The 27,989-nt window shown below is 34.7% G+C and overlaps 2 protein-coding genes and 1 pseudogene across 2 annotated transcripts; 2 read left to right on the forward strand and 1 right to left on the reverse strand.

The window, feature by feature from the left end:
- Positions 1–2,436: 2,436 nt before the first annotated feature.
- On the forward strand, positions 2,437–3,141 carry LOC120170069. The gene is made up of 3 exons (XM_039178101.1): positions 2,437–2,885; positions 2,927–3,000; positions 3,110–3,141. Exons 1-3 carry the CDS (start codon positions 2,437–2,439, stop codon positions 3,139–3,141), a joined length of 555 nt encoding a protein of 184 aa, XP_039034032.1.
- Positions 3,142–3,847: 706 nt separating this feature from the next.
- Positions 3,848–4,693, forward strand: LOC120170070 (annotated as a pseudogene).
- A 96-nt stretch (positions 4,694–4,789) lies between these two features.
- On the reverse strand, positions 4,790–27,484 carry LOC120170071. Its single transcript, XM_039178102.1, has 2 exons — positions 25,745–27,484; positions 4,790–4,972 (listed from the first exon to the last, which is right to left on the reverse strand). The coding sequence occupies exons 1-2, from the start codon at positions 27,482–27,484 to the stop codon at positions 4,790–4,792; spliced, it is 1,923 nt and encodes a 640-aa protein (XP_039034033.1).
- Positions 27,485–27,989: the final 505 nt, after the last annotated feature.

Raw genomic sequence — 27,989 nt, forward strand, 5'->3', positions numbered from 1 at the left:
CCGTCATCTTTTTCTACTTATCTAATCTCTCTCCAACACAATATTCTCTTGTTTTAACACAAACATATATATAGTGTGTGTGAGACCTAACGGTTGATAAATTCAATATTAAATGAATAAAAAATTTGGTGGGAGGAGACATCAAATTCGAAATGATTTGGGTCTCGAGTTTAAGTCCTTGTGTATACAGAAAATTTCTATCGAGAGACTCACTTAACAAAATCAGGTGTGCGACCAGGATCGATCCGAATTAACATGACGAAGCCTTGAGAACCGAGAAGAAAAAAACAATTGAATTGAGTATACACGAAAGAAATCAAGTGCTAGATTACTCACTCCTAATTTTAATATTTTAATTCTAAATAAACTTCGTTAATTAGTAAAAAAAATATGTACATAACATTCCAATAATTAGAGACACTATGTGTTTATAATTTTCTTAACTATTGACAACTTATATACACCTTGCAAACGTAGTTACTCGAACTCACGATCTAAAGAAAAAACATTACCTCCTTTAACTACTGAGATTACTGTCGCAACCAATTTTCGATGGGAGTCGACACCAATCATTTTAAGGTAAGATTCTAACACCTAAAATCAAGTCATTTTAATAAAATAATTTATTTTACTAAAAATACCAAGTTTTGGTATGCGAAATCAAAAATCGAGTTCGTGAGTCAATTCGCGTGGGGAAGGATTAGCACCCTCATAGTGTCCAAAATTAGTACCTAATCGATTACCCTATATTTTAAAATTGAAAATTTTGAGTTTGAAATTTTATATAATTTAAAATCCACTATGTATGCATATTTCTTTTTGAAAAAAGATGTCGATCTACATTGACTAATAGCGACCACCCCCAAGCAAAAGCAAAAGTTTCGTTATCAGCCATAATAAATAAACATTGACTTAATAATTTAGAAATCATGATGTGCAGTTTTGAAAAGGATGTTAATTTACTTCAAGAATCGATAGCGGTCACCCCTGGTAAAAGCGGGAGATAACCCCTAATAAATGAACATTGTCTTATTTTGAAAACAAAATACGATCAAACAATCAGTTATAGAACCTATTTATACTAAATGGATTAATTAAGGGGTTTCTTCAAACTTAAAGTATCAAATTATGAAATTTAAAGCACCTAGGAGATTAAACCTAAAAATGTAGGTTCTAATATTAATCCAAATAATTTTTAATAAATTTTTGAATCAAATAATTAAAATTGAACCTCAAGTAAAAGCAAGGACCAAATAAAAATTCCCCTAAATTTAAGGACTAAGTTTGAAATTAAACCTAAATTGGAGGATCTAATTATTAACCTAGTCAATTTTAATTAATTATTTGATTCAAATAATTGAAATGGAACCTCGAGCAAAAGCGATGACCAAATTAAAAATTTCCCTAAATTTAAAGACTAAGTTTGAAAATAAACCTAAAATGGAAGCTCTAATTATTAACCTAGTCGATTTTAATCAATTATTTGATTCAGATAATTAAAATGGAAGCACGAGCAAAAGCGATGACCAAATTAATAATTCCTCTAAATTTAAATACTAAACCTAAAATCTAAGTAATCTAGATTAAGACTAAAATACTATAAATCTAAAGGTTTAATTTAAAATCTAAAATTCTAGGGCTAAATTTAAAGAAATTGAAATTATAGACAAAAGTAAAAGCAATTAACACATGTAAATGGACTAAAATTTTCACTCCATGGTGACTGTAACAGAATCAGCACACTGTTCACACCCTCCAGAATGACCAGGGGCAGCTGTTGGATTCTCAGGACCAGATTGTTGAGGAGACTTTGGGGTTCTTCAAGAAATTATTGGGAGACTAGTCGAGGCCTGACCCTAAGCTTTCGGGTGAGCTCCTTAGAGATCAGTTGGGTGCTTCCTTTTCTGATGTTGCCAAGGATTTTATGAGGAGAGTTGTGTCTCGTAATAAGGTAAAGGCTGCCATGTTTGCCCAAGGTTCGGATAAGGCCCCTTGACTTGATGGGTATACTTCCCATTTTTTATAGTGGCTTGGGAGATTGTTGGGGAGGATGTGATTCGTGCAGTGCTATTTTTCTTTGAAAGTTCTTATTTGTTTGCTGCTTTAAATGCTACCAGTTTAGTTTTGGTCCCCAAAAAGTTTAATCCCATCCATATGAGTGATTTTCGCCCTATTTCTTATTGCAATGTGATCTATAAGTGTGTCACTCGAATCATCGTTGCACGTATTAAGCTTTCCTTATCTGAGGTTATTTCTTGTAGTCAAAATGCCTTTATTCCGGGGTGTAGTATTCGTGATACGTTGATGGCTCAAGAGTTGGTTAAGGGGTACAATAGGTCTTTCCTTTCCCCTAGGTGTGCTTTGAAACTGGATTTGCAGAAGGCCTTCGATTCCGTGGATTGATGATTTTTTATTGCTGTTTTGGAGGCCCTTGGTATGCCGACTGTCATGATAGGCTGGATCAAGAGCTGTGTCACTACTCCGTCTTTCTCTATCTCTTTGAATGGGGGTTTAGTAGGGTACTTTAAAGGGGCTAAAGGGATTCGTCAATGTGACCCTTTATCCCCATATATGTTTGTCATCACCATGAACGTTTTATCCAAGATGTTTGACAAAGCTGCGGAGTTTGGAGTTATCCAGTACAACCCTAAGTGCCACAGGGTAAAGCTCACCAATCTTTGCTTCGCTGATGATTTGTTAGTGTTCTCCAAGGGTACTGCGGCTTCTATTTTGGGTGTCTGGGAGGTTTTAAAGGTTTTTCATAGTTTCTCTAGGTTGCAGTTAAATGTTGGAAAATCTGAAATTTTCTTCTCTGGTATGGATGGATCTATGCAGAGTGAGGTCTGCGATGTCACTGGGATTAAAAGTGGGAAACTCCCTGTTCGGTACTTGGGGTCCCCTTTATTGCTAAAAGATTAACAATTAGGGATTGTGGGCCGCTTGTTGAGAAGATTGCTAGTAGACTTCAGGGTTGGCAAGCTAGAGTCCTTTCTTATGCGGGTCAGTTCCAGTTAATTCAATCTGTCATTTATAGCATATAAAATGACTGAAGCAATCAGTTATTGTTACCTGATGCTGTGATTAAAATGATTAACCAACTTTGCTCCAGGTTCTTATAGAAAGGTGAAGATAAGCCAGTGAAAGGGGCTAGAGTAAGCTGGTCTTCCATTTGTAATCCCAAATCCGAGAGAGGTCTTGGCGTTAAGGATCTTAAGGTTTGGAATCATGCGTGCTTTATTGGCCTGAGTGGGAAATTGTTGTTAAAGGAGGGGTCTATTTTGGTGGCATGGGTGCACGCGTATACTGTGAAGTAAAATTCTTTTGGCATAATACAAACAAATACCCCTAACGTTTGTCACTATATGTATTTGTGTCCAAATCGTTTTTTTAGAGCAGTTCTACCCACAACGTTTAAATCTGATTCAAAAGTCACACCGTTGGATGGAAACCGTCAGTCAACTGACGGTCAACGGCTCTAACTGACTAAGCAAGCACAGGTGAACAGTGATGATGATGTGGCATGTCCACGTCACTAATATATATAATGACATGGAATTGACACATCATCAATTTTTTTTTTTTTTGGTTTAAAATTTTAATTTCAATTAAATATTAAATTTTTGCACCAATAAGAAAGTGACACATATCCCTCTCCTACTAGTGCGTATTGACAAGAATAAAATAAAAGGCTTTTATTTGCGTGAAAGGAGAATCGAACATAAGACAAGGGCATGAAATGAAATGGCCCTTGCCACCAAGCCAAACATGTTATTCAGTTATATAATTAACCAAAAGATTATTTAACCCTTATTAAATGTTCAGTTTAATGTCAAAGATAGAAGAAGTTGAGTTGGGAACTTTTGTCGTCCATTCTATTTTTATCGCAAAATAACTCAACAATGGAGCACGAAACGCCGCGGCAAGGAAATCCCAGTGACCCGACCGCCGATCGAAACGCAGCTTTGATCAACTCCTTCATCGAAATCACTTCTTCTTCTAAAGAAGAAGCCCTCTTCTTTTTGGAATCCCACCAGTGGGACCTCGACGCATCCGTTTCAACTTTCCTCGACAGCAATTCCACCGCCGCACACCAACCGCACCCGATCGCACCGCCCCTCTCCGGCGCCATTAACAACTCCCCGACTTCCTCGCCCTCCGATTCCCCTGATTATTCTCCCTCACAATCGCCTTCTAGGTCCCGCTCCCCTTCCCCTGCACGCCTTTCTCGCCCCCTTACGGGCTTAGGTCGCGCTGCACTGATAAGAAACCGTCCAGTAGCGGCGGTGGCAACGCTCGGGGAATTCGGACCCTCGCCGATCTGAACCGGACCCCTCCCGGTGGGTCCGACAGCGACTCTGATGAGGCCAGGACTATTTCACCGGAGGTGACAAAAGGCTTAATATTTTTTACTGCTCTCTTAGATTTTTGTTAGCATTATTTTTGTTTTTTCAGTTTGTTAATTTGGGTGAGCAGTGGGATGGTGGTTCGAGATCCTTCGAAGCCTCACGACGTGGATTCGATTTTTAATCAAGCGAGACAAGCGGGAGCTGTGTAAGGATCTGACGATTACTTCCGTCCGTTGTCTTCGAGCACGAGAAGCTTCAGTGGGACGGCAAGCTTACTCACCGGGGAAACCTTGGCACATGCTCCTCCGCCACCACCCGAAGTTGTCAATCACACTATCACAAACTAATGATTAAACAAACAATACAAGAATATGAAATCAAAAGCAGAGCTTTACAATACTCGGAAAAATCTGGAAATTTCGACAGTCGAGACTAACATTTCTTTAAACTTGAACTTTCCTGTTCCCCTGAAACGACGATTGTCCGCCATTAACGACCCCTTGATGACCTTCAACGAAAGCATAGTACCTCAACACAAAACCAAGTCCCAACACGAGCCATTCCAAGCAAAAAACCGCCACGCAAAGCCCACCGACCAACTTTAATATCAAAACCCTATCGTCCTCCTTCACGTAGGATTTCAAGTACCCCAAGAAATCAGAAGTTCGGGTCAAGATGAGAACCGAAACGGAGCCTTGGAATATCGATGGAGCCTTGGATTTAATATGGGTTAAATAATATTTTTAAATATATAATTGAATAACATGCTTGGCCTGGCCATCCTATTTCATGCCCTTGCCTCATGTTCGATTCTCCTTCCACTCAAATAAGAGCCTTTTATTTTATTTTTGCCAATACACATCAGTAGGAGAGTGACACGTGTCACTCTCTTATTGGTGCAAAAATCTAATTGAAATTAAAATTTTAAATAAAAAAAATTTGCTGACATGTCAATTTCACGTCGGTATATATTAGTGACGTGGACATGCCATGTCATCATCACTGTCTACCTGTGCTTGCTTAGTCAGCTAGAGTCGTTGACCGTCAGTTGACTGACGGTTTCCATCCAACGGGGGTGACTTTTGAATCAGATTTAAACGTTGTGGGTAGAACTGCTCCAAAAAAACGATTTGGGCACAAATGCATATAGTGCTAAACGTTAGGGGTATTTATTTACATTATGCCAATTCTTTTTGGCAGATCACATGCCCCTAGAATTGTAGCTGGACATGGAGGTGCCTTTTTGCATCTTCGAACTAAAGCAGGTATGATCCTTAGTTCGTTGGGTGACTCATTCTCTTCCTTACGATTAATATGGAATGAGTTGCGAGGTGCATAGAGCTAAAGTTCATTGGGATAGGCTCGTTTGGCATTCGGGTTGTAACACCCTTAACCCGTATATATCTCGATATACGAGTCAAATATGTCACATCAAATTAAAAACATTTATTGAACTGAAATTGTCTAAAAAATTGTTTCACTTGAAAACATTTTTATTCTAACTTTAAAAATCTATTTAGAGTATATCTCAACTATAATTTAATTCTGTCACAGGAAAATAAATTTATTTGTTAATCAGTAATTTTACTAAACCATGTCTTTTCGTGAAATCTTTTAAAAACATAATAACATAATATATTCTTTTCATGCATAAATACTAATAAAACTAATCTAAGTAAAATAAACTAAAATAGTTCTAGTTTACTATTACAAATTATTTAAAATAAATACGATAAATAGAAACTATTGACATAATTATACATGCCACTATTAGTCAAAAGAAAATTCAATGATATCTTGCTGATACTGATATTATAGATGATCTGCACATGATGCTTGGAAGGCTCCTCATAAAACGTCTGTATCTCAATCAAACCATACGCATGAAAATCATCACGCACTAAGTATAACTTAGTGAGGCAATAATACTAAAGGTGAGAACAAATAAATAAAGTATCAAAGTATATATAAATTTATTTTAAAATAAAATAAACAAACTTTCAGAATTTCAAACCGGATATCTCATGCTGAACTTTATCAGAAACCTGAAAAGAATCATCTGATGATTTTCACAAAATCATAATAAATCAGATCAGATAGAATAATCAATTCATATTCTTTTATAATCAGACACTTTTCATAACTTTCATATTTCATTTTTGTAGCCCAAAGTATATTTTAAGAGAATATAAGGTACGTGAATCAGACGAGTGTGCGCAACACAGATCTCAGATAATCAGAGTCGGAACAGATAAGCACACACAGTGCTATCACATCGGAAATAACAATATGCACACCAAGTGCATTCAGATCAAAATATATATACTAGTGTACACTCTGGTACACCACAATATATCAAAATCAAAAACATATAATCACTCTACCTCATGGCATGCCAATTGTACCTATGACTCTCTATATAACATACAGTGGGCTTTTTAGTTCATTTCAACAACAACAACAAAACCCTATTCCCATATGCAATGGGGTAAGGGGGAGGTAGGGTAGTAGGCTGCCCCCAACGTCAGGTTGGGAGTAGCTTCCGTGGAAGACCTCCGGCAGTCAACAAATTAAAAATAAATATAAAATGCAATGCATGTATAAATAAATAAATATAAACATAGTTGAACAGTCTTCATATGCAATATTCATATGCGCTTCTGTAATGGGAAGTAATCATTGCAAATACATCCTTGCGTAAAAATCTCTACATATAGACAGAAAACGTAAGACCTAACTAAATTTAAAATCATATCAGAATCATAAATATATTTAATTCACATTCGTAAAATGTGACATGAGCAGTTCATACCCTCATAAAACTTATTAAAATATCACAAATATAATTCCATAATCAAAACAAAATTCTTATCTTTGAAAATAAACAAGGTGAGGTTGACTTATCACAAGTCGTCCTCAATCATAAGAACTAAATAAATAAACTGCACTCACATTTGCCTCACTACAGAACTTGTATACAATAATCTTAGTCACGAGCTTTGTCATTTCCTTTTAGATCGTTCGGATTTCTAGCTTTATTGAAATCTGACAATACCGAATTATTACACAAAATGTTTAACTACATATTAGTATCTTTCTAACATAAGCTCATTTTGACACTTGAAAATCTATAAAATAAAATCGATCTCTAAATCGATATCAACCTAACTCATAACTCCATTATAACTTCAAACTTCTCGAAACACTTATTCAATTCCACAAATAATTATTTCCAACATGATTCTTAAACTTTTTACAAATTATAAAATCAAACCACATATTTTAAATTCTTTCTAGAATTCAACTCAACTTTTCCTTTAATTTCGTAATAGCTCTTCACTATTATGATCATTTCCTATTAAACATATAAAATTTTCCAGCAACTAAAATAAAAGTTCAAATCAATACTTCAACACTCAAAAGCTTATAATTTCATTCTAAACTTTCTTAGACTTTTCAATTTCAACCTTACAACTTGATAAACTTGAAATTCAATCCCAATTTAATACTTAAACTCCAAAATAAGCACACTTTCCAGAATTTCCAGAATTATTCTAACTCACCCAAATGATACTTTTACATTCAAAAATTAACACCCAAATCCCTATATTATCAAGGCTTTTCGAATTCCCACCTAAAAATTCCAAATTTTGCAATTTAACTCTAATCAACTTTCCAAATTAAATTTCCAGCAATTCAAGCACCAAAAATCAGCATTGAACCTTTTAAAAATTACATTCTTGCAATAAAGTCTCACAATTCTCAAAACTTGGAAACTAGTCCTTTTTCTTATCTATGCTTCCAAATTGATCCAAATGAATTCCCAAATCACATAGAATACTTCTAATATCATTTCAACTTAAATTCTAAAATTTCCATATTCAGACAACTTGCACTACCTTTAAAGAATCAATATTATGTATTCATATACACACTGGATTTTAATTCCGTTTATTATTTTGAAAACTATATTCGAATACGAATCTATCCATATAAATAAATCCTTCTAATTCAATCTGTACAATTTTTGGTGAATTTTCAAAGTTGACCGACAGAATCTGTTTTGTGCAGAATCTGCTGCCCGTTTTTCTGACCTCTCATCGGTTAAAAATTCATATCTTTATGTATACACCTTGAAATTGATTCTCGTTTGTTTTAAACAAAACTATATTGATATACAAACACAATATATATGAATCACCTCCAAATAATTTTTATAGAATTTCTGGTAAATTTTCAAACTCACTGCCAGATTCAAAATCTAAACTGTTTTCATTAACTTTATCCTTAGGTTCTTAATCAATTCTTACAACCAATTCTTTAAAATCACTTAACTCTTCATAACCCCTAAAACACAAGAAATCAACATCCCCTTCATTAACTCAATATGAACTTGAACATAAACCCTAGTGATATTCATGTCAAAATGTAGCGAATTGAACGTATAACATTTTTCCGAACTACACCAAAGTCTAATTCTCAAGAAAATAGCTTCAAAAATGAAAATAAAAATCTTACCTACTTTATCTTGAGATTTTCGTCCCTGGTGAAGAAAGAAGCTGAAAATGGCTTCATTATCTTGAATATTCTAATATATAATATTTAATACACTTGGCAAGATTTAATTTAATTGAATTTAATATTCAATTAATGAAAAATCTCAAAATTATCCTTAATAAATCTTGAAAATTACCAAATGTTATTGTTTTATCTTCCAATAAATATTCCTTCGTCAAAGATGATACAACTTGACTTTGACTTTCGAAATTGACCATGCAATTTTCAAAAATTGCATTTTAGTCACCAAAATTTCACTGTTCGGTCAAATCTGAAAAATTGCACTGTTCTGAGCCAAATTTCTCTGATCTAAAATATGAAAATAATATTTCCAACCATTTTATAACATCCTTCAAATTTTCGTAAAATTTCGGCTCAATTCGATTATCCGATTTCAATATCAAACTTTACCGCTTTCTAGCTTTTAACATAATTCCCGTATCAAAAATATGATTCTCACTAAAATCTATGTTTTAATCCAAACTGTTCATTTACAGGCTAAAATATATAACTTTAAGCATTACAATTTTTATCCTTAAATTTTTCAAAGTTTATACTTTAGCCACTAAACTTTCAAAAACTTATATTTTAGTCACTATACAAAATTTAGGGTATTACATTTCCTCTCCCCTTAAATAAAATTCGTCCTCGAATTTTCTATACGTATTTATATACTTGCATTAAATAGATGAGGAAACTTTTCCTTCATATCTTCTTATTGTTCCCAAGTTGCTTCCTCAACTTTATGGTTTCGCCAGAGAACTTTTACCAATGGAATCGTCTTATTTCTCAGTTCTTTAACTCCATGTGCTAAAATCTTTACTTGTAATACCCCAAAAATTTAGATAATGACCAAAATGTAAATTTTGAAAGTTTGATGGTCAAAGTAGAAAATTTGGGGAAAAATTAAGGAATTAAGTGTTAATTTTCCCAAAAAGAATTTTATTCCATAAATGGATTTATTTAGTGACCAAATTATAATTTGGTAAAGTTTAGTGACCAAAGTATAAACTTTGAAAAGTTAAGGACCAAAATGTAATTTTAGAAAAAATACAATTGGGTCACGAAAATAAGTAATAAAAATATTATTTTCACATTTTTAAAAATGTTGAGAAATAATATTTAATGGTTTAATTTCATGTTAAATTTTGATTGTTTGATTAAAGTGACTGGATTGAAATTTTTGAAAATTGCAAGGGCAAATCGGTAAGATAAGAACTAATTTGTTCATATTTGACTATTAAAAGATGACAAGGCTGATATTTATTTGATTTTGAAGATGATAAGGATATGTATCTTGGTTTAATGGTGATTATAAAGTTTTATTAAGGGTAAATTGGTATTTTCCAAGTTAATGATTTAAATATTTTTTTAAAGGATGATAAGCATGATATCAATCAAACATATCATGCCAAAGTGTTATTCTCTTCTCCATGGACGTGAGAAAGCTTTCAAGGTAAGAAAAATATTTTATTTTCAATTTTTGAGCTAATTCCTTTGGAATTGGAGTTATGTCGTGAGATAGGAAAATGATCTAAGCGAAAAATGCTATCATTTGGTACCAATATTGCTTTCTAATCTTGTTGGATTTCAAAGATCCCAAATATAAGGGTTTATGTTCATGATAGGATTCATGAAATTGATGATAAATTTTGATGATTTACATGTTGTAGATTCATATTCAAGTATGTATGATGATTAAAACATGTTTAATCTTTCTAAAACTTGTTCTTTAAGTTTTGGCCATGGATTATTTGAGTAAGAATAATTATGGAAAAATTATATATGGGTTGGAAATGATGAAGGAAGTATTATACAAGCTTTATAAAATTTAGTGACTATTTTGTAATTTTTGAAAAGTTGGAGATCAATTCGTAAATTCTGGAAAATTGAGGGGTTGTTGTATAAGTGTTGTATAATTGATGTACTATGCTGGAAATTGTTGATTTGGAATTTAAATGAATGTATCTGATAAAATGGTGAATGCCCATTTTATGTAATTGGAAAAGTTTATGTTATTGTTAAAAAGGAATTATTAAGTGTTAAATACTTGGTAGAAAATGAGTTCCAAGTATATTATGGAATTGTTATGAGATGTGTTTATGTTAGTACAATACTAACATAAGTATTGATATGAATTTGTGATTTAATACAGATTGTGATTGATTTGTAATCGAAGCAAGTCAAATAGAAAAGGGTTTTATTGTGGACAATTAGTGAGGATCATATTGTGGACTATATAAAGTGTCAAGGTGAGTGCAATACATGCATGATATGGTACATAGATGTTCTATACATCGTGTACATAGATGTTTTATACATCATATGGAAGACTTGTGATAAGTCGACCTTGTTTTATCAATATGAGATTTGATATAGATGTTATTTTGGGTATGAACTGCACTAATGTTTATTCATGGTTATACGTTTCCATGGATGATTTAATTGATGACTATATGCCCAAATATGTTATTGAGGTTCAGTGGTATTAATGGCATGTCATAGAGTCTAGCAGCTGCAGAATTAAGTAGTACTATAGTGTCAAATAATATACATAGTACAAGTCAGGTGGGTAAAACCCGACCTCAGCACTACGGTGCATTATTAGGTGAACAATGCTCGACCTCAGCACTTTTGTGAAATATTTCACTCCTATACCGGGTTCCTCATAGATTGAGAATTGTGGGCAATAGTGGTGAATAAAAATGATTTTATTTATATTATGTTGATTTGATTTTGACATGGAAATTCATGCATGAATTGTGTTGTATTGTCTATTGTTTTAATTGTCTCACTAAGTATATACTTAGCGCGTGATGATTTTCACGCGTAGGTAAAAAGCCAGTTGAGGAATAAAGAGTTCAAGTTGATATCAAGCATCAAGGAGTGTATATAAATATCAGTAAGACATCCTAAGATGAAATGTTGAATTTATTAGTGGCATGTAATTATAAATGTTTATTTGTTTTGTTAAACAAATTTAGAAACAAATGGTAATTTTATGAGTTTTATATATATTGCTGAATTTTATTGTCGTAGTTACTGTAGCAATGAACAGTAACCACGTTTTAGCAAAAATTTCCAGAATGTAAAAGGGGAACGAATTCCCCCTAAGGGAACCGATTCCTCCACTGTACACTATTCACGGTACTATTCATATAAAAAAATCTTTTGAATTAAATTTGTTATAATGAAATATAAATTATATGGAATGATATTTTTATAATATCAATTATCATTTTAAAGAAAATAAATTTTAATCACTTTTGAATTGAAAATGGTTTTCGAAATTCGATTGACATCTATAATCTGTATAGGTATAATTATACAGATTATGGGTGTTACATTACTGGCTCCTCTTCGTATGATAAGTCAGGCTGAATCAAAATTTTCTCTGGTGTAATCACATGTGAAGGATCAGATCGATATCTTCGAAGCATCGATACATGAAATACATTATGAATCTTGTCCATCTCGGGAGGTAACGCCAACTGATAAGCTACTAGTCCAACTCTCTTTACAACCTCATATGGCCCGATGAATCTTGGACTCAATTTCCCTTTCCGTCCAAATCTCAGAATTTTTTTCCAATGTGACACTTTAAGAAATACTTTATCACCTACTTGATATTCAATCTCTTTTCTTTTTAAATCAGCATAAGATTTCTGTCTATCTACAACTATATTGAGATTATCTTGGATGATCTTCACTTTGTTTTCCATCTCCTTAATTAGATCTGGACCAATTATATCTCGATCTTTTAATTCATATCAATTCAGTGGCGTTCGACATTTTCTTCCATATAATGCTTCAAAAAGAGCCATTTTGATACTCGATTGATAACTGTTGTTATAAACAAACTCTGCTAAAGGCAAATACTTTTCCCATGATCCTTTGAAATCAATAACACACGCCCTTAGCATGTCTTCAAGTATCTGAATAGTTCGCTCAGATTGACCATCTGTCTGAGGATAATAAGATATGCTGAAATTTAGTCTGGTTCCAATGCCTCATGCAAAGACTTCCAAAATCTCGAAGTGAATCTCGGATCTCTATCGGAAACTATCGAAATGGGTACTCCATGAAGTCGTACTATTTCTCTGACATATAATTCAGCAAATTTGTTCATAGAATAATCTTCTCAAACTGGGATAAAGTGTGTTGTCTTTGTCAATCTATCCACTATCACCCAGATCGAATCATTCTTACTGGGTGTCAAAGGTAAACATGTTACGAAATCCATGGTAACTCGTTCTCATTTCCATTGAGGAATGGAGATAGGTTGTAATAACCCCAAAGGCACTTGATGTTCTGTTTTTACCTACTGACATGTTAGACATTTAAAAACAAACTCAGTGATAGCTCTTTTCATATCTTTCCACCAATACCGACTCTTTAAATCTTGATATATTTTAATTCCTCCTAGATGCATAGTCAAAGGACTATAATGAGCTTTAGAAAGAAAATCTTTCTTTAATTCTTCTTCATCTGGTATGCAAATTTGATTGCGATAATATAAACATCCAACAGACTTAATTTCAAAATCTGTCATTTTTTTGCTTGCTCCATTCTATCTAGACACTTCTTATCTTTATTCTGAAGATCCTTGATTAAATCTAATAGGGAAGGTCTCAATCTTAATTCTACAATTAATACACCATTTTCATCTTCTGATAGTCGTGCATCTAATGCTCTCATAGCAACAAAGGTTTTTCGGCTAAGTGCGTCAGCTACCACATTAGCCTTCCCTGAATGATAATCAATATTAATATCATAATCTTTGAGAAACTCCATCCATCTTCTTTGCCTTAGATTTAATTAATTATGAGTGAGCAAATATTTTAAACTCTTATGATCTGTACAAATGTAGCTTCGCTCACCATATAAGTAATGACGCCATATCTTCAGAGCAAACACTACAACTGCTAACTCCAAATCATGTGTTGGATAATTTTTTTTGTGTGTCTTTAACTGCCTTGAAGCATAGGCTACCACTTTACCTTTTTGCATTTTAGAACACTTCCCAAACCATTATGGGATGAATCATTGTAGATTGCATATTCTTTTCCTGACTCTGGCTACACTAATATTGGGGCCTCTGTCAGAATCTTTTTAAGCATATCAAAGTTTATTTGACACTTTTCAGTCTAGACAAATGGTACATCCTTTCGGAATAACTTGGTAAGTGGAGATGCAATTATTGAAAATTTCTTCACAAATCTCTGATAATATCCAGCTAATCCCAAGAAACTTCGAACTTCCAAAACATTTTGCAGAGGTTTCCACTCCACTATCGCTTGCACCTTCTTAGGATATACTCTAATTCCTTCTACTGAAATCATGTGTCCCAGAAAGGTGACATTTGACAGCCAAAATTCACATTTTGACAATTTATCATATAACTTTTTATCTCGCAACGTATGTAGGACGATACGGAGATGTGCGTCATGCTCCTCCTTAGTCTTAGAATACACCAAAATATCATCAATGAACACAACCACAAATTGATCCAAATACGGCTGAAATACCCGATTCATCAAATCCATATATGTTGCTAGAGCATTGGTCAGTCCAAATGGAATCACAACAAACTCATAATGACCATATCGAGTTCTGAAAACCTTCTTTGGAATATCTTTCTCCTTTATCTTTAGCTGATGATACCCTGATCGAAGATCAATCTTAGAAAATATTGAAGCACCCTTGAGCTGATCAAACAGGCCATCGATCCTCGGGAAAGAGTATTTGTTCTTTACTGTCACTTTATTCAGTTTGCAAGAATCTATACATAATCCCATCGATCCATCTTTCTTTTTTAACAAAAAGTACTGATGCACTCCACAGAGATACACTTGGTCTAATAAAACCTCGATCAAGTAGCTTCTGTAATTGGGCCTTTAATTCTCTGAATTCCGTTGGAGACATCATGTATGGAGCCATTGGAATAGGTGTAGTGCCCGGGAAAATATCAATTTTAAACTCTACTTCTCGATCAAAAGATAATTCGGGTAATTCATTAGCAATTACATCTGGAAATTCTCTAACTATCGGAATATTCTCCAATTGAATTTCAAATGTTCGAGTATCAATCACATTTGCTAAGAAAACTATACAATTTTTCCCATCATTTTCATTGTTATCACTGCTAATATCACATTGGCAAAGATTTCGCTTTTTTTCTCCACTTACTATTATCTCAGTACCTTTTACATCTTTTATAAATAATCGCTTCATGCGACAATCAATCCCAACCATAATGCCGAGATGATCAATCCATGCCTAATATAATCTCAAACTCGTCAAACTGTAACTCAAAAAGATTCTTCGGGAATACAACCCTTTAATCTTTATCGAACAATTTCTACTAATATGTGTAACTCTAGCACTATGGCCCAATTGATTTACATCTATCATATTACTATTGATGGGTTCTAACGGGATATTCTTATTTTTTAACTAATTCAAAACTAACAATAGGAATGCGTAGAACCCGGATCAATCAAAACAAACACATGCTCATCATAAAGATAGAAAATACCACTTTCAGATTTATTTTGGTACCGAATACCTCGACCTATTTTAAACTGAAATGAGGATGACGCTCTTGATCTTTTAGCTTGTCATCTCCGCTCTATAATATAACTCTCATTTTGTGTCATTTTCAAATCTTTTACTTTATTCTCCACTTCTTAAAAAGTGGTCAAATTTGCAGTCAATAGCAGTCCCCTGAGTCTAGGGTGGAGGCATCAAATAAATTTCTAACATATGTCTCTTTCAGTGAGAACCATCTCCTAGGCATATCGAGCAAGTTTATTAAATTCACTGATATATTTCTTCTAAAATACTTCTAGGAAAAATCACCAAGTGATATGATTTGGAGGAATATGTATCATCATGTTCGTCCACCATATACGAGTCTGGCCTAGTAACAATGAAATTATTCCATCCAATCTTTCATCATCAGAACAGTGAAGAATGTCCAACATTATTTCCACATCATTCAGCCACATATCTGCCACTATTGGCCTTCGTTTACTTCACCTTTAAATTCTACAGCTCCTAAACTTTTTGATTCTTTCAAAACCGATATTCTCAAAATTGAAGGATGAAGTGAAGGCAGAGGAAATGAAGGTGCTGCAGCTAGCTGATATCGAGCCATGATAGCCCTTAGAGCTTCTAAAATGTTCCCTAATTTGGAGCTGACACTTCCTGATGTATCTGTACTCCCTATCGTTGAGGTACATATTCTACCTCGTTACTATTCCCTCATGTTCGGTGGATTGTTTTACGCCTTCCGAACCCGACAAATAAATACAATCACAAATTTATATTAGTAAGGAGCAGCATCATAAATAAAATCATCATACCATACCATATCAATAATTTTTGACATCCTAGTGGCATGTACATATTTCCGACATTTATAGGCTCGGTTTAGGCCGAGAATCGGCTAAACCTATATCTATGATACCAATAAATGTAACACCCTTAACCTGTATACATCTCGATATACGAGTCAAATATTTCACATCAAATTAAAAACATTTACTGAACTAAAATTGCCTAAAAATTTGTTTCACTTGAAAACATTTTTATTCTAACTTTAAAAATCTATTTAGGGTATATCTCAACTCTAATTTAATTCTTTGTCACAAGAAAATAAATTTATTTGTTAATCAGTAATTTTACTAAACCATGTCTTTTCGTGAAATCTTTTAAAAACATTATAACATAATATATTATTTTCATGCATAAATTCTTATAAAACTAATCTAAGTAAAATAAACTAAAATAGTTCTAGTTTACTATTACAAATTATTTAAAATAAATACGATAAATAGAAACTACTGACATAATTATACATGTCAATACTAGTCAAAAGAAAATTCAATGATGTCTTACTGATATTGGTATTATAGATGATCTGCACATGATAATCACTTTCATATGTCTTACTGATACACTTTTCATAACTTTCATATTTCATTTTTGTAGCTCAAAGTATATTTTAAGAGAATATAAGGTACGTGAGTCAGACGAGTGTGCGCAATACATATCTCAGATAATCAGAGTCGGAACAGATAAGCACACACAGTGCTATCACATCGGAAATAACAATATGCACACCAAGTGCATTCAGATCAAAATATATGTACTAGTGTACACTCCGGTACACCACAGTATATCAGAATCAGAACAGATAATCACTCCACCTCATGGCATGCCAATTGTACCTATGACTCTCCATATAACATACATTGGGATTTTTAGTTCATTTCGTAATCATTTAATAAAATCATATCAGAATCATAAATATATTTAATTCACATTCGTAAAATGTGACATGGGCAGTTCATACCCTCATAAAACTTATTAAAATATCACAGATATAATTACATAATCAAAACATAATTCTTATCTTTGAAAATAAACAAGGTGAGATTGACTTATCACAAGTCATCCTCAATCATAAGAATTAAATCTAAAAATTGCACTCACATTTGCCTTACTACAGAACTTGTATACAATAATCCTAGTCACGAGCTTTTTCATTTCCTTTAAAATCGTTCGGATTTCTAGTTTTATTGAAATCTGAAAATACCAAATTATTACACAAAATGTTTAACTACATATTAGTATCATTCTAACATAAGATCATTTTGACACTTGAAAATCTATAAAATAAAATCGATCACTAAATCGATATCAACCTAACTCATAACTCCATTATAACTTCAAACTTCTCGAAACACTTATTCAATTCCACAAATAATTATTCCCAACATAATTCTTCAACTTTTACAAATTATAAATGTCGAAACGGTCTTTTTCCGGGGGAGAAAAGGGGTGGTCCCGTTTCAAAAATGATTTTTGTATCGACCGGTTTGTGATAAAACGTGGTTCGAGGAGTCGCCACCAATCTTTTATTAGGGTGTGATTGGGAACCAAAAAAAATATTTGTCATTTTAATAAAATATTAATTTTAATTAAAAAGACAAACTTGGGGTCTGTATTACCAAAATTTGAGTTCGGGAGTCGGTTACGTGTGGGGAAGGATTAGCACCCCCACAACGCCCTAAATTGGTACCTAGTCGATTAATTAATTGTATTTGCTATAAAATGTACAAGTTTGAGTTTAATTTAATTTAAGATCCCCTAAAATAAAATTTTTTGAAATTTTGGATGAAAGATAATAATATTTAATTATTTCCTATCGAGAAGAAATAATCTATCATACCTTGAAGCAATCAATTCTTACTCCAATCGAAATAAAGAAATATTAAAATTTCATTCTAAATTTCAAAATAATAACACCCAAAATATTTTTTAGAGATAAAATAATAATATTTATTTATTTATAATCTAACATTATTATTTTGAAAACCTTTTGAAAACACATGCAAAAGTAAAAATAAAAAAACTATCAAACAATTGTTTAATTATTTATTTTTACCAATATTTAATGAGAATAAGGGTATTCAATTAATTAAATATCAAGAGACGAGACCATAGATTCGATCTAACTGTCTTTTCTCGATGAATTTAATTAAAAGAATACGATCTTTTCCTCAATCCCCAAATTTTATAAAATGGATTCGATTTAATTGGTGTCACTTGGCGGGATAGACTTTCATTTTAAAATTATCGAAAGTAACTTTCTTATCTGTTAAGACAGTCACTTTACAACAATATTAAAATACTCGAATATTACCCTTAATCAATTTATTTTGAATCGAGTCCAATGATGCTGATGAGGGTATCATGCAAAATTAATTAGGACTAAATGAACTAAAATACAAGCAACATGAAAAAATTAGAATAAATATAAATTATAGGACTAAAAATAAATTATTAAATTATCATGCCAAAATTGAAATGAAATAAAAATATAAGGGATTAAAATAAACAGATTCAAAATTACAAGTTGAAATTATAATTAATAAAAATAAATAAAATAAAGTGATCAAATTACAACAAATTAAAATTTCAAGACTGAAATAAAATAAATAAAACTTAATCTAGTGCTCAAAACATAAACATGTAAAAATATTGGGGGCTCTAAATAAAATATTTTTAAAAAAATTATCAGAATTAAAAAGGAAAAATTACTAAAAAGAATCCTTTTAAGGACTAATATGCAAACTGTGCTTAAACTTAAGAAGGTTGAATCGTGATTTTACCAAAATAAATTTAGTTACACGTGAAATGGTTAAATTTCAATTTAAGTCCTTACTGGTGACCTTTTTGTAAAACACGCATAAAGTTTGAAGGGTTTATGATGTAATTTTACCCTAAATTACCTCTATATATACAATTCATTTAGGTTTTTTTTTATTTTCATCAAGATTTTTTTTAAAAAAAGAGAGAGAGTTAGGGAGAAGCTCTCCCAACGTGGTTCGACCGGTCCTTCGCCGGCCACCACGAGCCAACGCCGAATCCCATCCGGCCACCGCTCCGGCCACCACACACGGTGGTCGAAATTCCTAAAATTACCCAAAATCACCCTATCGCTTAGATCTAAACTCCTATCTAGTTATTTTCGACTAAAAATGACCCAAACACCCCAAAACAAGTCCCAACGTCTCTAGAACTTTCGGTTTCTCATGCACTCCGGCGACCGTGAAGACTTTCCCGACTATGGTAAGTTTCCTTTTATTTTAAACTCTAGGTTTTCTTTATATTTTACATGCAAATCTCACTGTTTTTTATCTTTTATTAATGGTCGGTTCTACTTCGAATATAAACAAATAATACTAAAAAAATACGTAATATACCTTTCGAATAGATGTGTTTTATTGCTTTACTGCTATTCTAGAAAATCCAAGGATTCGAACCCTCTTTACAGATTCTTGTTCGGTTATTTATACCTGAAATATTACACTGTTTATTTTTTTCATATCTTATGACTAAAATAATTACTTCATTGCTTGCCTTGTAGATCCACTTATGCTTGTCTTGCTGGTGGAGATAGTGTTTGTAGTGGAGATAGTTGGTGCTGCTGCACATGGGTGATATTTGGCGTGGAGGGAAGAGATGAATACATGGTGGGGATATTAAAAGATGATATGCAATCACATGGGATAATGGTGGGGTTTTTAAATAATAAAAAATGGTATTTAATTGGGGTAGTGGGAAATGGTGGAAAAATGAGGTGTCTACAGCTGCCCCTCTTTGTCCATTCTTGTGTCAACAAGAATAGGGAAAATATGAAGAGGCAATGCATTTTTCGCCTTGTCAACTTCATAGTTTGAAATATGATAAGGGATATGTTCCGCTGTCACTCAGGGAATATCAGATCTGAGTATGTTCATTCATTCCACTATTCTTCAAGGAAAATTAAATCAGTGTAGACTTATTCCACTGTCACTCAGGGAATATCAAATCTTGAATGAGAAGGATTTGTTCCGCTTTTGCTGAAGGGAATATCAGATCTGGGGATTTGATCCATTGAATCGAAGCAGACTTGTACCACTTACTCTGAAGGGAATATCAAATCTTGGAGAAGTTGATCCATTGAATCGAAGCAGACTTGTTCCACTTACTCTGAAGGGAATATCAAATCTTAGAGAAGTTGATCCATTGAATCGAAGCAGACTTGTTCCACTTACTCTGAAGGGAATATCAAATCTTGGAGAAGTTGATCCATTGAATCGAAGCAGACTTGTTCCACTTACTCTGAAGGGAATATCAAATCTTGGAGAAGTTGATCCATTGAATCGAAGCAGACTTGTTCCACTTACTCTGAAGGGAATATCAAATCTTGGAGAAGAGAGACCTATTCCGCTTACTCTGGAGGGAATATCAGATCTTGGAGAAGAGAGACCTATTCCACTTACTCTGGAGGGAATATCAGATCTTGGAAAGTTGATCCATTGAATTGAGATCAAACTTGGAAATTAAACATTAACCTTTATTAGTATGTGTTTGAGGATTCCAAAACATCATACCTGAAAGTCTCGGGATGATAATATTTTTAGAAGTGATTTCTTTTGTGGAAGCTTGTCTCGCCACGACCAAACATGGAAATTCGAATTGGTGATTTTTATGTTGGGTCTTTACATCTCTATCCTTTCTTTTAAAAAAAACCTGCAAGCACTCATTATTATGCATTTTATGTCATGATCCTGTTTATGCCTAAAATGTGTGCAATGATGCAGTTATTTTGAGGGTATTTTCTTTACAAACGAGAATTTTCTTTTGTTAACGTCCTTGTACTTCAGACTGATTTGGGTATAAACAAATCAACAACAATTCATCTCGATCAAAAACCCTAATTGGAAACTCTTTGGTTGAGCCTGACTCTGATTCTCTTTACTCTTTGAACCCATGTGCTTCTATTATTTAATCAGTGACAAAACCTCTTTGGTTATCCCACATTGTTGAGCAATCACGTGTAACTCAAGGCTTTAACTTCTTGTGGCATGACATTGTGTAAGCCTTATGCTAAAACCATTTTCAGCTTCGGAATATCTGCATTTTCCAAAACTTTTTGTACAATAATGCACAATGATCTCATGTTTCCCGAGCTAATCTACATGTTTTTATTTTTAATCAGAATGCTTGCAACGCGGTTAAAAACATCTTTTTATTTATAAATAAAGAGTTTTTGGATGAATACATGACAAACTTTTAACTGGAATAATCAAAAGGAAACACAGTAGGCGTCATCAAACATCAATAGTACGAATGCTTTTGAACTGGCACGCCGTAAGAGGACCCGAGTGTAGCTTCTTTCAAGGGGATCTTGAGGATTATGATAATGCGTAAGGGTGTGAAGTTCCCCCTATACTGCCAAATTCCCGACTATTGAATGCCATAAGCCAGTGTTTGAATCTCATTTACTTTCTGGTTACCCAACTAATTCAGCTCCACCATGCACGAATTCTGAATTTACACAATTCTCAAGCCGCCCTTTACGGGTTTTCAACTTGAGACCTTCTCTAGTTTCAAGACGCCCTTTACAGGTTTTCATCTTGAACCCTCCTTTTATTTTTTCTTTTATTTTTTTCTCATTTTGTTTTCTTTCCTTTTTCTTTCATTTTTCATTTTTTAGTCTTTTTCATTTTTTTTCAGGCGGAATACTTCTTGACTACATCAGCATTCACAGGGTTTGGTAACTCTGGTCCATCCATCTCGGTGAGGATCAAAGCTCCTCCAGAAAAGGGCTTCTTTACCACATAAGGTTCTTCCCAATTTGGCATCCATTTTCCTCGAAAGTCTTTCTGAATTGACAAAATCTTTCTTAGCACCAAGTCTCATTCTTGAAACTCTCGTGGACGAACCTTTTTATTATGTGCCCTTATCATACGTTTCTAGTACATTTGCCCATGATAGATAGCTTTTAATATTTTTTCCTCAATCAGGTTCAACTGATCATACCTAGCTTGCACCCATTCTGCTTCATCTAACTTAACCTCTAACAGCACTCGTAGTGACGGAATCTCGACCTCGATGGGTAACACAGCCTCCATCCCATAAACTAAAGAAAACTGAGTTGCCCCAGTGGACGTCCTCACTGAAGTTTGATAGGCAAACAGAGCGAATGATAGCTTCTCATGCCAGTCTCTATAAGTCTCAGTCATTTTCTGTATGAGCCTCTTGATGTTCTTATTAGCTGCCTCTACCGCTCCATTCATCTTTGGGCGATAAGTGGTGGAATTATGATGTTTAATCTTGAAATGTTTACATACTGACTCCATCATCTTATTGTTTAAATTCAAGGCATTATCGGTGATGATTCTTTCTGGTAGCCCATACCGACAAATAACTCTCTTCAGGAACTTGCAAACTGTTGACTGAGTGACATTTGCATAGGAGGCCGCTTCTACCCACTTAGTGAAGTAGTCTATTGCCACGAATATAAAACGATGGCCATTAGAAGCTTTGGGTGAAATTTGCCCAATGACATCCATGCCCCACATAGAGAATGGCCACGGAGCAGTCATTACGTGCAATTGATGAGGAGGGGTGTGGAGCTTATCTCCATAAATCTGGCATTTGTGACATTTTCTGGAGAAATTGATACAATCAGTTTCTAGGGTTGACCAATAATATCCAAATCTCATTATTGTTTAGCCATTGTGTGTCCATTAGCATGAGTACCACATACTCCTTCGTGTCTTCTTCAATAATCGTTCTGGCTTCTTTGGCATCCATACATCGCAACAAGACCTGATCATGACTCTTATTGTACAAGATATCACCATCAAGCACATACCCTACCGTCATTCTTCGAACATTTCTTTTGTCATTCTCAGTGGCATGCTCATGGTAGCTTTGATATTTAATGTATTGCATGATGTCGTAATACCAGGGATTTCCATCATTTTCCTCTTCTATGCTATAAAAATGGGCTGGATACCCGTAAGCTTGCATCGTAATAGGCATCATGCTTGAATATTCATTGACTTTGTAGGCTGCTGCCAAAGTGGCCAGAGCATCCGCCATTTGATTCTCTTCTCTGGGAAGGTAATGGAATGTCACTCTCTCGAATTCTTTAATGAGCTCTAGGACCAACTTACGGTATTCCACCAACTTTGTATCCTTTGTTTCCCATTCACCTCTGAGTTGATAAATTACCAGTGCTGAATCCCCGTATACTTTGAGTGTTTTCACTTTACACTCAATGGCCGCTCTAAGACCCATAATACATGCTTCATATTCGGTCATGTTATTTGTGCAATCAAAATTCAATCGGCTGGTGAAAGGATAGTATTTTCCACCAGGTGAGACGAGAATTGCCCCAATCCCGTGCCCCAAGCATTCGAGGCACCATCGAAATTCATCTTCCACTATTCATTATTAGAGGAAACTGCCTCCTCAATTGAAATAACCATTAAATCTTCGTCTGGAAAATCGAAGTTCAGTGGTTCATACTCTTCAGAAGTCCTACTTGCAATGAAATCGGCCACAACACTTCCTTTAACTGCTTTTTGGCTTACATATTGGATGTCAAATTCAAATAATAAGATTTTCCAATGAGCCAATCTTCCAAATAAAGTAGGTACACCCATTAGATATTTCAGAGGATCAAGTTCAGATATCATCCAAGTAGTGTGATACAACATATATTGCCTGAGCCTTCGGATAGTCCAAACTAAAGCACAACACAACTTTTCTATTGGCGAGTACCTTTCCTCACAATCAGTGAACTTTTTGCTGAGGTAATAAATTGCTCTTTCTCTTTTTTCAGTTTGATCATGTTGCCCTAATACACACCCCCATTGAATTCTCAAAGATTGACAAGTAGAGGATTAATGGTTTACCTGATATTGGTGGCATTAAGACTGGAGCATTCGATAAATATCCTTTTATTGCTTCAAAAGCTCCTTGGCAATCATCATTTAATACCCCTGGGTTATTTTTACGGAGAAGGCGAAAAATAAGGTCACATTTCTCGGTTAATTGCGAAATAAATCGGGCGATATAGTTTAATCTTCCCAGGAATCCTCGAACTTCTTTTTGTGTTTATGGGGGTGGTAAATTCTGAATAGTTTTGACCTTGTCAGGATCCACTTCAATCCCTCTTTTGCTTACTGCAAACCCCAAGAGTTTTCCCGATGTTACCCCGAAGGTACACTTGCTTGGGTTGAGTTTTAACTGGCATTTCCTTAATCTTTGGAAGAGTTTCCTCAGATTCTCGATGTGTTCTTCCTCCATTTTAGCTTTAACAATCATATCATCGACATATACCCCTATTTCCTTATGCATCATGTCATGAAATAGTGTTACCATGGCCCTTTGATAGGTTGTCCCTGCATTCTTTAGCCCAAACGGTATCACCTTGTAATAGAACGTGCCCCACATGGTGACAAACGTAGTCTTTTCCATATCATCTGGATGCATCTTTATTTGATTGTAACCTGAAAACCCATTCATAAATGAAAATAGAAAATTTCCAGTTGTATTATCCACCAGGGTGTCTATGTGTGGCAGAGGGAAATGATCTTTCGGACTGGCCCGATTAAGATCTCTGTAGTCGACGCATATACAAACTTTTCCATCTTTTTTTGGTACTGGAAAAACATTCGCTACCCATTCCGGATACTTGGCTACTTTTAGGAACCCAGCATCGAATTGCTTCTTTACTTCTTCTTTAATTTTAAGCAGCATTTCGGGTCGCATCCTTCTGAGCTTTTGTTGTACCGGTTTACATTCGGGCTTTATTGGCAATTTATGTACCACTAACTCAATGTCTAAACATGGCATGTCCTCATACGACCAAGCAAACACATCTTTGTACTCTCGAAGAAACTCAATCAGACTTTGTCGTCCCTCAACAGATATGATAGTGCCAATTTTTATCTTCCTCTGATCCCAGATTCAAGATTTCAATGGGCTCTTCATGAGGCAAAATTTGTTTATCTTCTCTCTCTACCATTTTTAGTAGTTCAGAAGGTAAGTCACTTCCCTGATCATTATCATAACCTTCAATTTCCCCTTGACATATGGGCAGCTCGAAATCTATCTTCGGGTCAGAGTCATTAACATTCACACTATTGATACCGGAGGTCCTGAAAGAATAACAAACGAGAGGATATATATATATATATATATATACAAATACAAGAGAATCTATCTCATATCAAAATATAATGAAATAATAATATATAATGAATAAATAAAGAAAGAAAGAAAAAAAATGCAAGGGATGATGTTTGCCATTTCGTGAATTAACATGAATGCATCATTTATTAAAATAAAATACAGATAGATTAACCCCTTACAGAAGATCACATATTGTCCCAGGGTTTAGACAATAAGGAAAGTTTTTTTGTGCATTACTCTGAAATAGTTTTGTAAACTACAGGTAATTCTTCTGCAGTCCAATTGTTTAGCACAAAGCCTGATGGCGTAGGGTAGATGCCCATAGCCATTCCGTCTTCGATTCCTTCCTCCGATATCACATTTATACCCAAATCCCTCAGGGCATTTTCAATAACAAGCTCTTTAGATGATTGGCCCCCCTGAAACATGTGGCCCTCAGATATGAAGGTGTCACGCAGCGATGGGAAAATCATGGGCTCCCACTTAATATCCTCCCCGACTAATTTGGCTCTTCTCTTTTCCTGGCTCTTTTGAACATTTTTCGATTTTTCCTTTAAGGTCGGGCGATATCCCAGACCAAAACGATCTCGCTTAAAACTGGAAAAAATTAGACTACGATTCCCCTGTAAACGACTCCCTAGCCCTCTTCTAACCTTGGCTCCTCTTCCCAGGGTCATTTTCAGTCCCATTTTGGTACAGTTTGATAGCCTAGGCTTTGGAATTTTCTTTCTTTCGGCAACAAAGGTGGCATTAATAAATTCCAGGGCTCTGAAAGAGCACTCGACTGCATCTTCATCTACTTCGACATATGGAGTTGTAGTAGATATGTAAGCAATGATATCTTCCTCGGCATTAAGGCATACCAATCTCCCCTCAATTATAAATTTGAGTTTCTGATGCAGAGTAGATGGCACGACTCCTGCCTGGTGGATCCAAGGCCTTCCTAATAAGCAGTTATAGGAGGGCATTATATCCATTACATGGAATTCAACCTCGTATGTTGATGGGCCTATGGTTAAAGGAATATCAATCTTCCCCAGCACCTCCTTCTTTGTTCCGTCGAAAGCTCGAACGATGCTTTGGCAATTTCTCATGTGTGTACTATCGACCGGTAGTTTCTTCAAGGTTACTAATGGCATCACATTCAGGGCAGAGCTGTTGTCAATTAGTACTCGCGATAACACATGTCCCTTGCATTGGATGGTAATGTGCAGGGCTTTGGGATTGCCCATCATTCCGGACGGGATCTCTTCATCATAGAAAGAGATGAAGTTATCCGCCTGAATATTTGCAACCAGTCGGTCTATTTTTTCCACTGGTACATCTTTCGGTACGAAAGTCTGATTCAAGATTTTCAACAAGGCGTTTTGATGTGCCTCAGAGCTTAATAGTAAAGCTAGGATTGGGATACGAGCTGGCAATTTGTGTAATTGTTCAACAATGTTGTATTTGCTATGTTTCAAGAATTTTAAAAACTCTACAGCCTCATTCTCGGTTACAGGCTCATTAATTGCCGGCTCATAATTTTTCAATAATATCTCAACCCTTTTTTCTTTATCAACGACCATCCTTTTCTCGGGTTCACTGGTCTGGTTGGGAGAATAACATCTCCCACTTCTGGTGAAATGTCCTACCTCTTCCACCTCTTCCTTAGTAGCCTCTGAACTCTCAACAATCTTTAATTGGCATCCATACCTCCAAGGGACCTGCTTGTTGTCCTTATAAGGAAAGGACGACTGAGGCATGATCACTACTTTAGGGATTAACCTTTCCATAGTCCGAGCTTTCGGTGTGATGACTAAAGGGCAGTTAGTATTGTAAACTCCCTTGGATGTGCCTTCGGAAGCGCAAATCTCAATCTCTTTCTCTTTCGTAGCTTCATGGTAAAATTCCATATCTTTACTATCCATCAGCCTTTGAACCAAGGCCTTGAACTCATCACAGTTTTGAATGACATGATCCTCGCAACGGTGGTAGGGGTAAGCATGCTTAATTTTGTTAGCATTAAAGGTCAACCAGCCTATTTTGACCATTTGCCCCCATACCCAATGCATGGTGACTTCACTTATTTGACTTTGGTAATGACTCCGTTCCCTTTTTCTTCAATAACAGTATTAACCCTTGTCCCTGCATGGTTTGGCAGTAGGTTCTGAGCCACATTGGGCTGCTCGCTGTCACCGAAGTTGATGATATTTCTTTGTCTTAATCTCTGTACCAACTTTTTAAAGGCCATACAATTTTCAATTGAATGCCCCGATACCCCCACATGATACTCACATTGAGTATTGATGTCAAACCATTTTGGGTAAGGAGGCTGTATTGGAGAAGCGTGGTAAGGTGACACCACATGTTTTTCATACAGGATCTGGAATAATTCTTTATAGGTCATGGGGATAGGGTCAAATTGAACCCTTTCCCTTTCCTATCTTGGTTCTTTCACCCCTTGCTGGACAGGATTTAGTGTTAACGACATAGTGGCTTTTGGTCGAGATACTGTAATGTTATTAGAATCATATTTCTTCACATTACTGACCTCAT

Source organism: Hibiscus syriacus, unplaced genomic scaffold (assembly GCF_006381635.1).
Source record: "Hibiscus syriacus cultivar Baekdansim isolate YM2019G1 unplaced genomic scaffold, ASM638163v2 tig00111772_pilon, whole genome shotgun sequence".
Lineage (NCBI taxonomy): Eukaryota > Viridiplantae > Streptophyta > Magnoliopsida > Malvales > Malvaceae > Hibiscus > Hibiscus syriacus.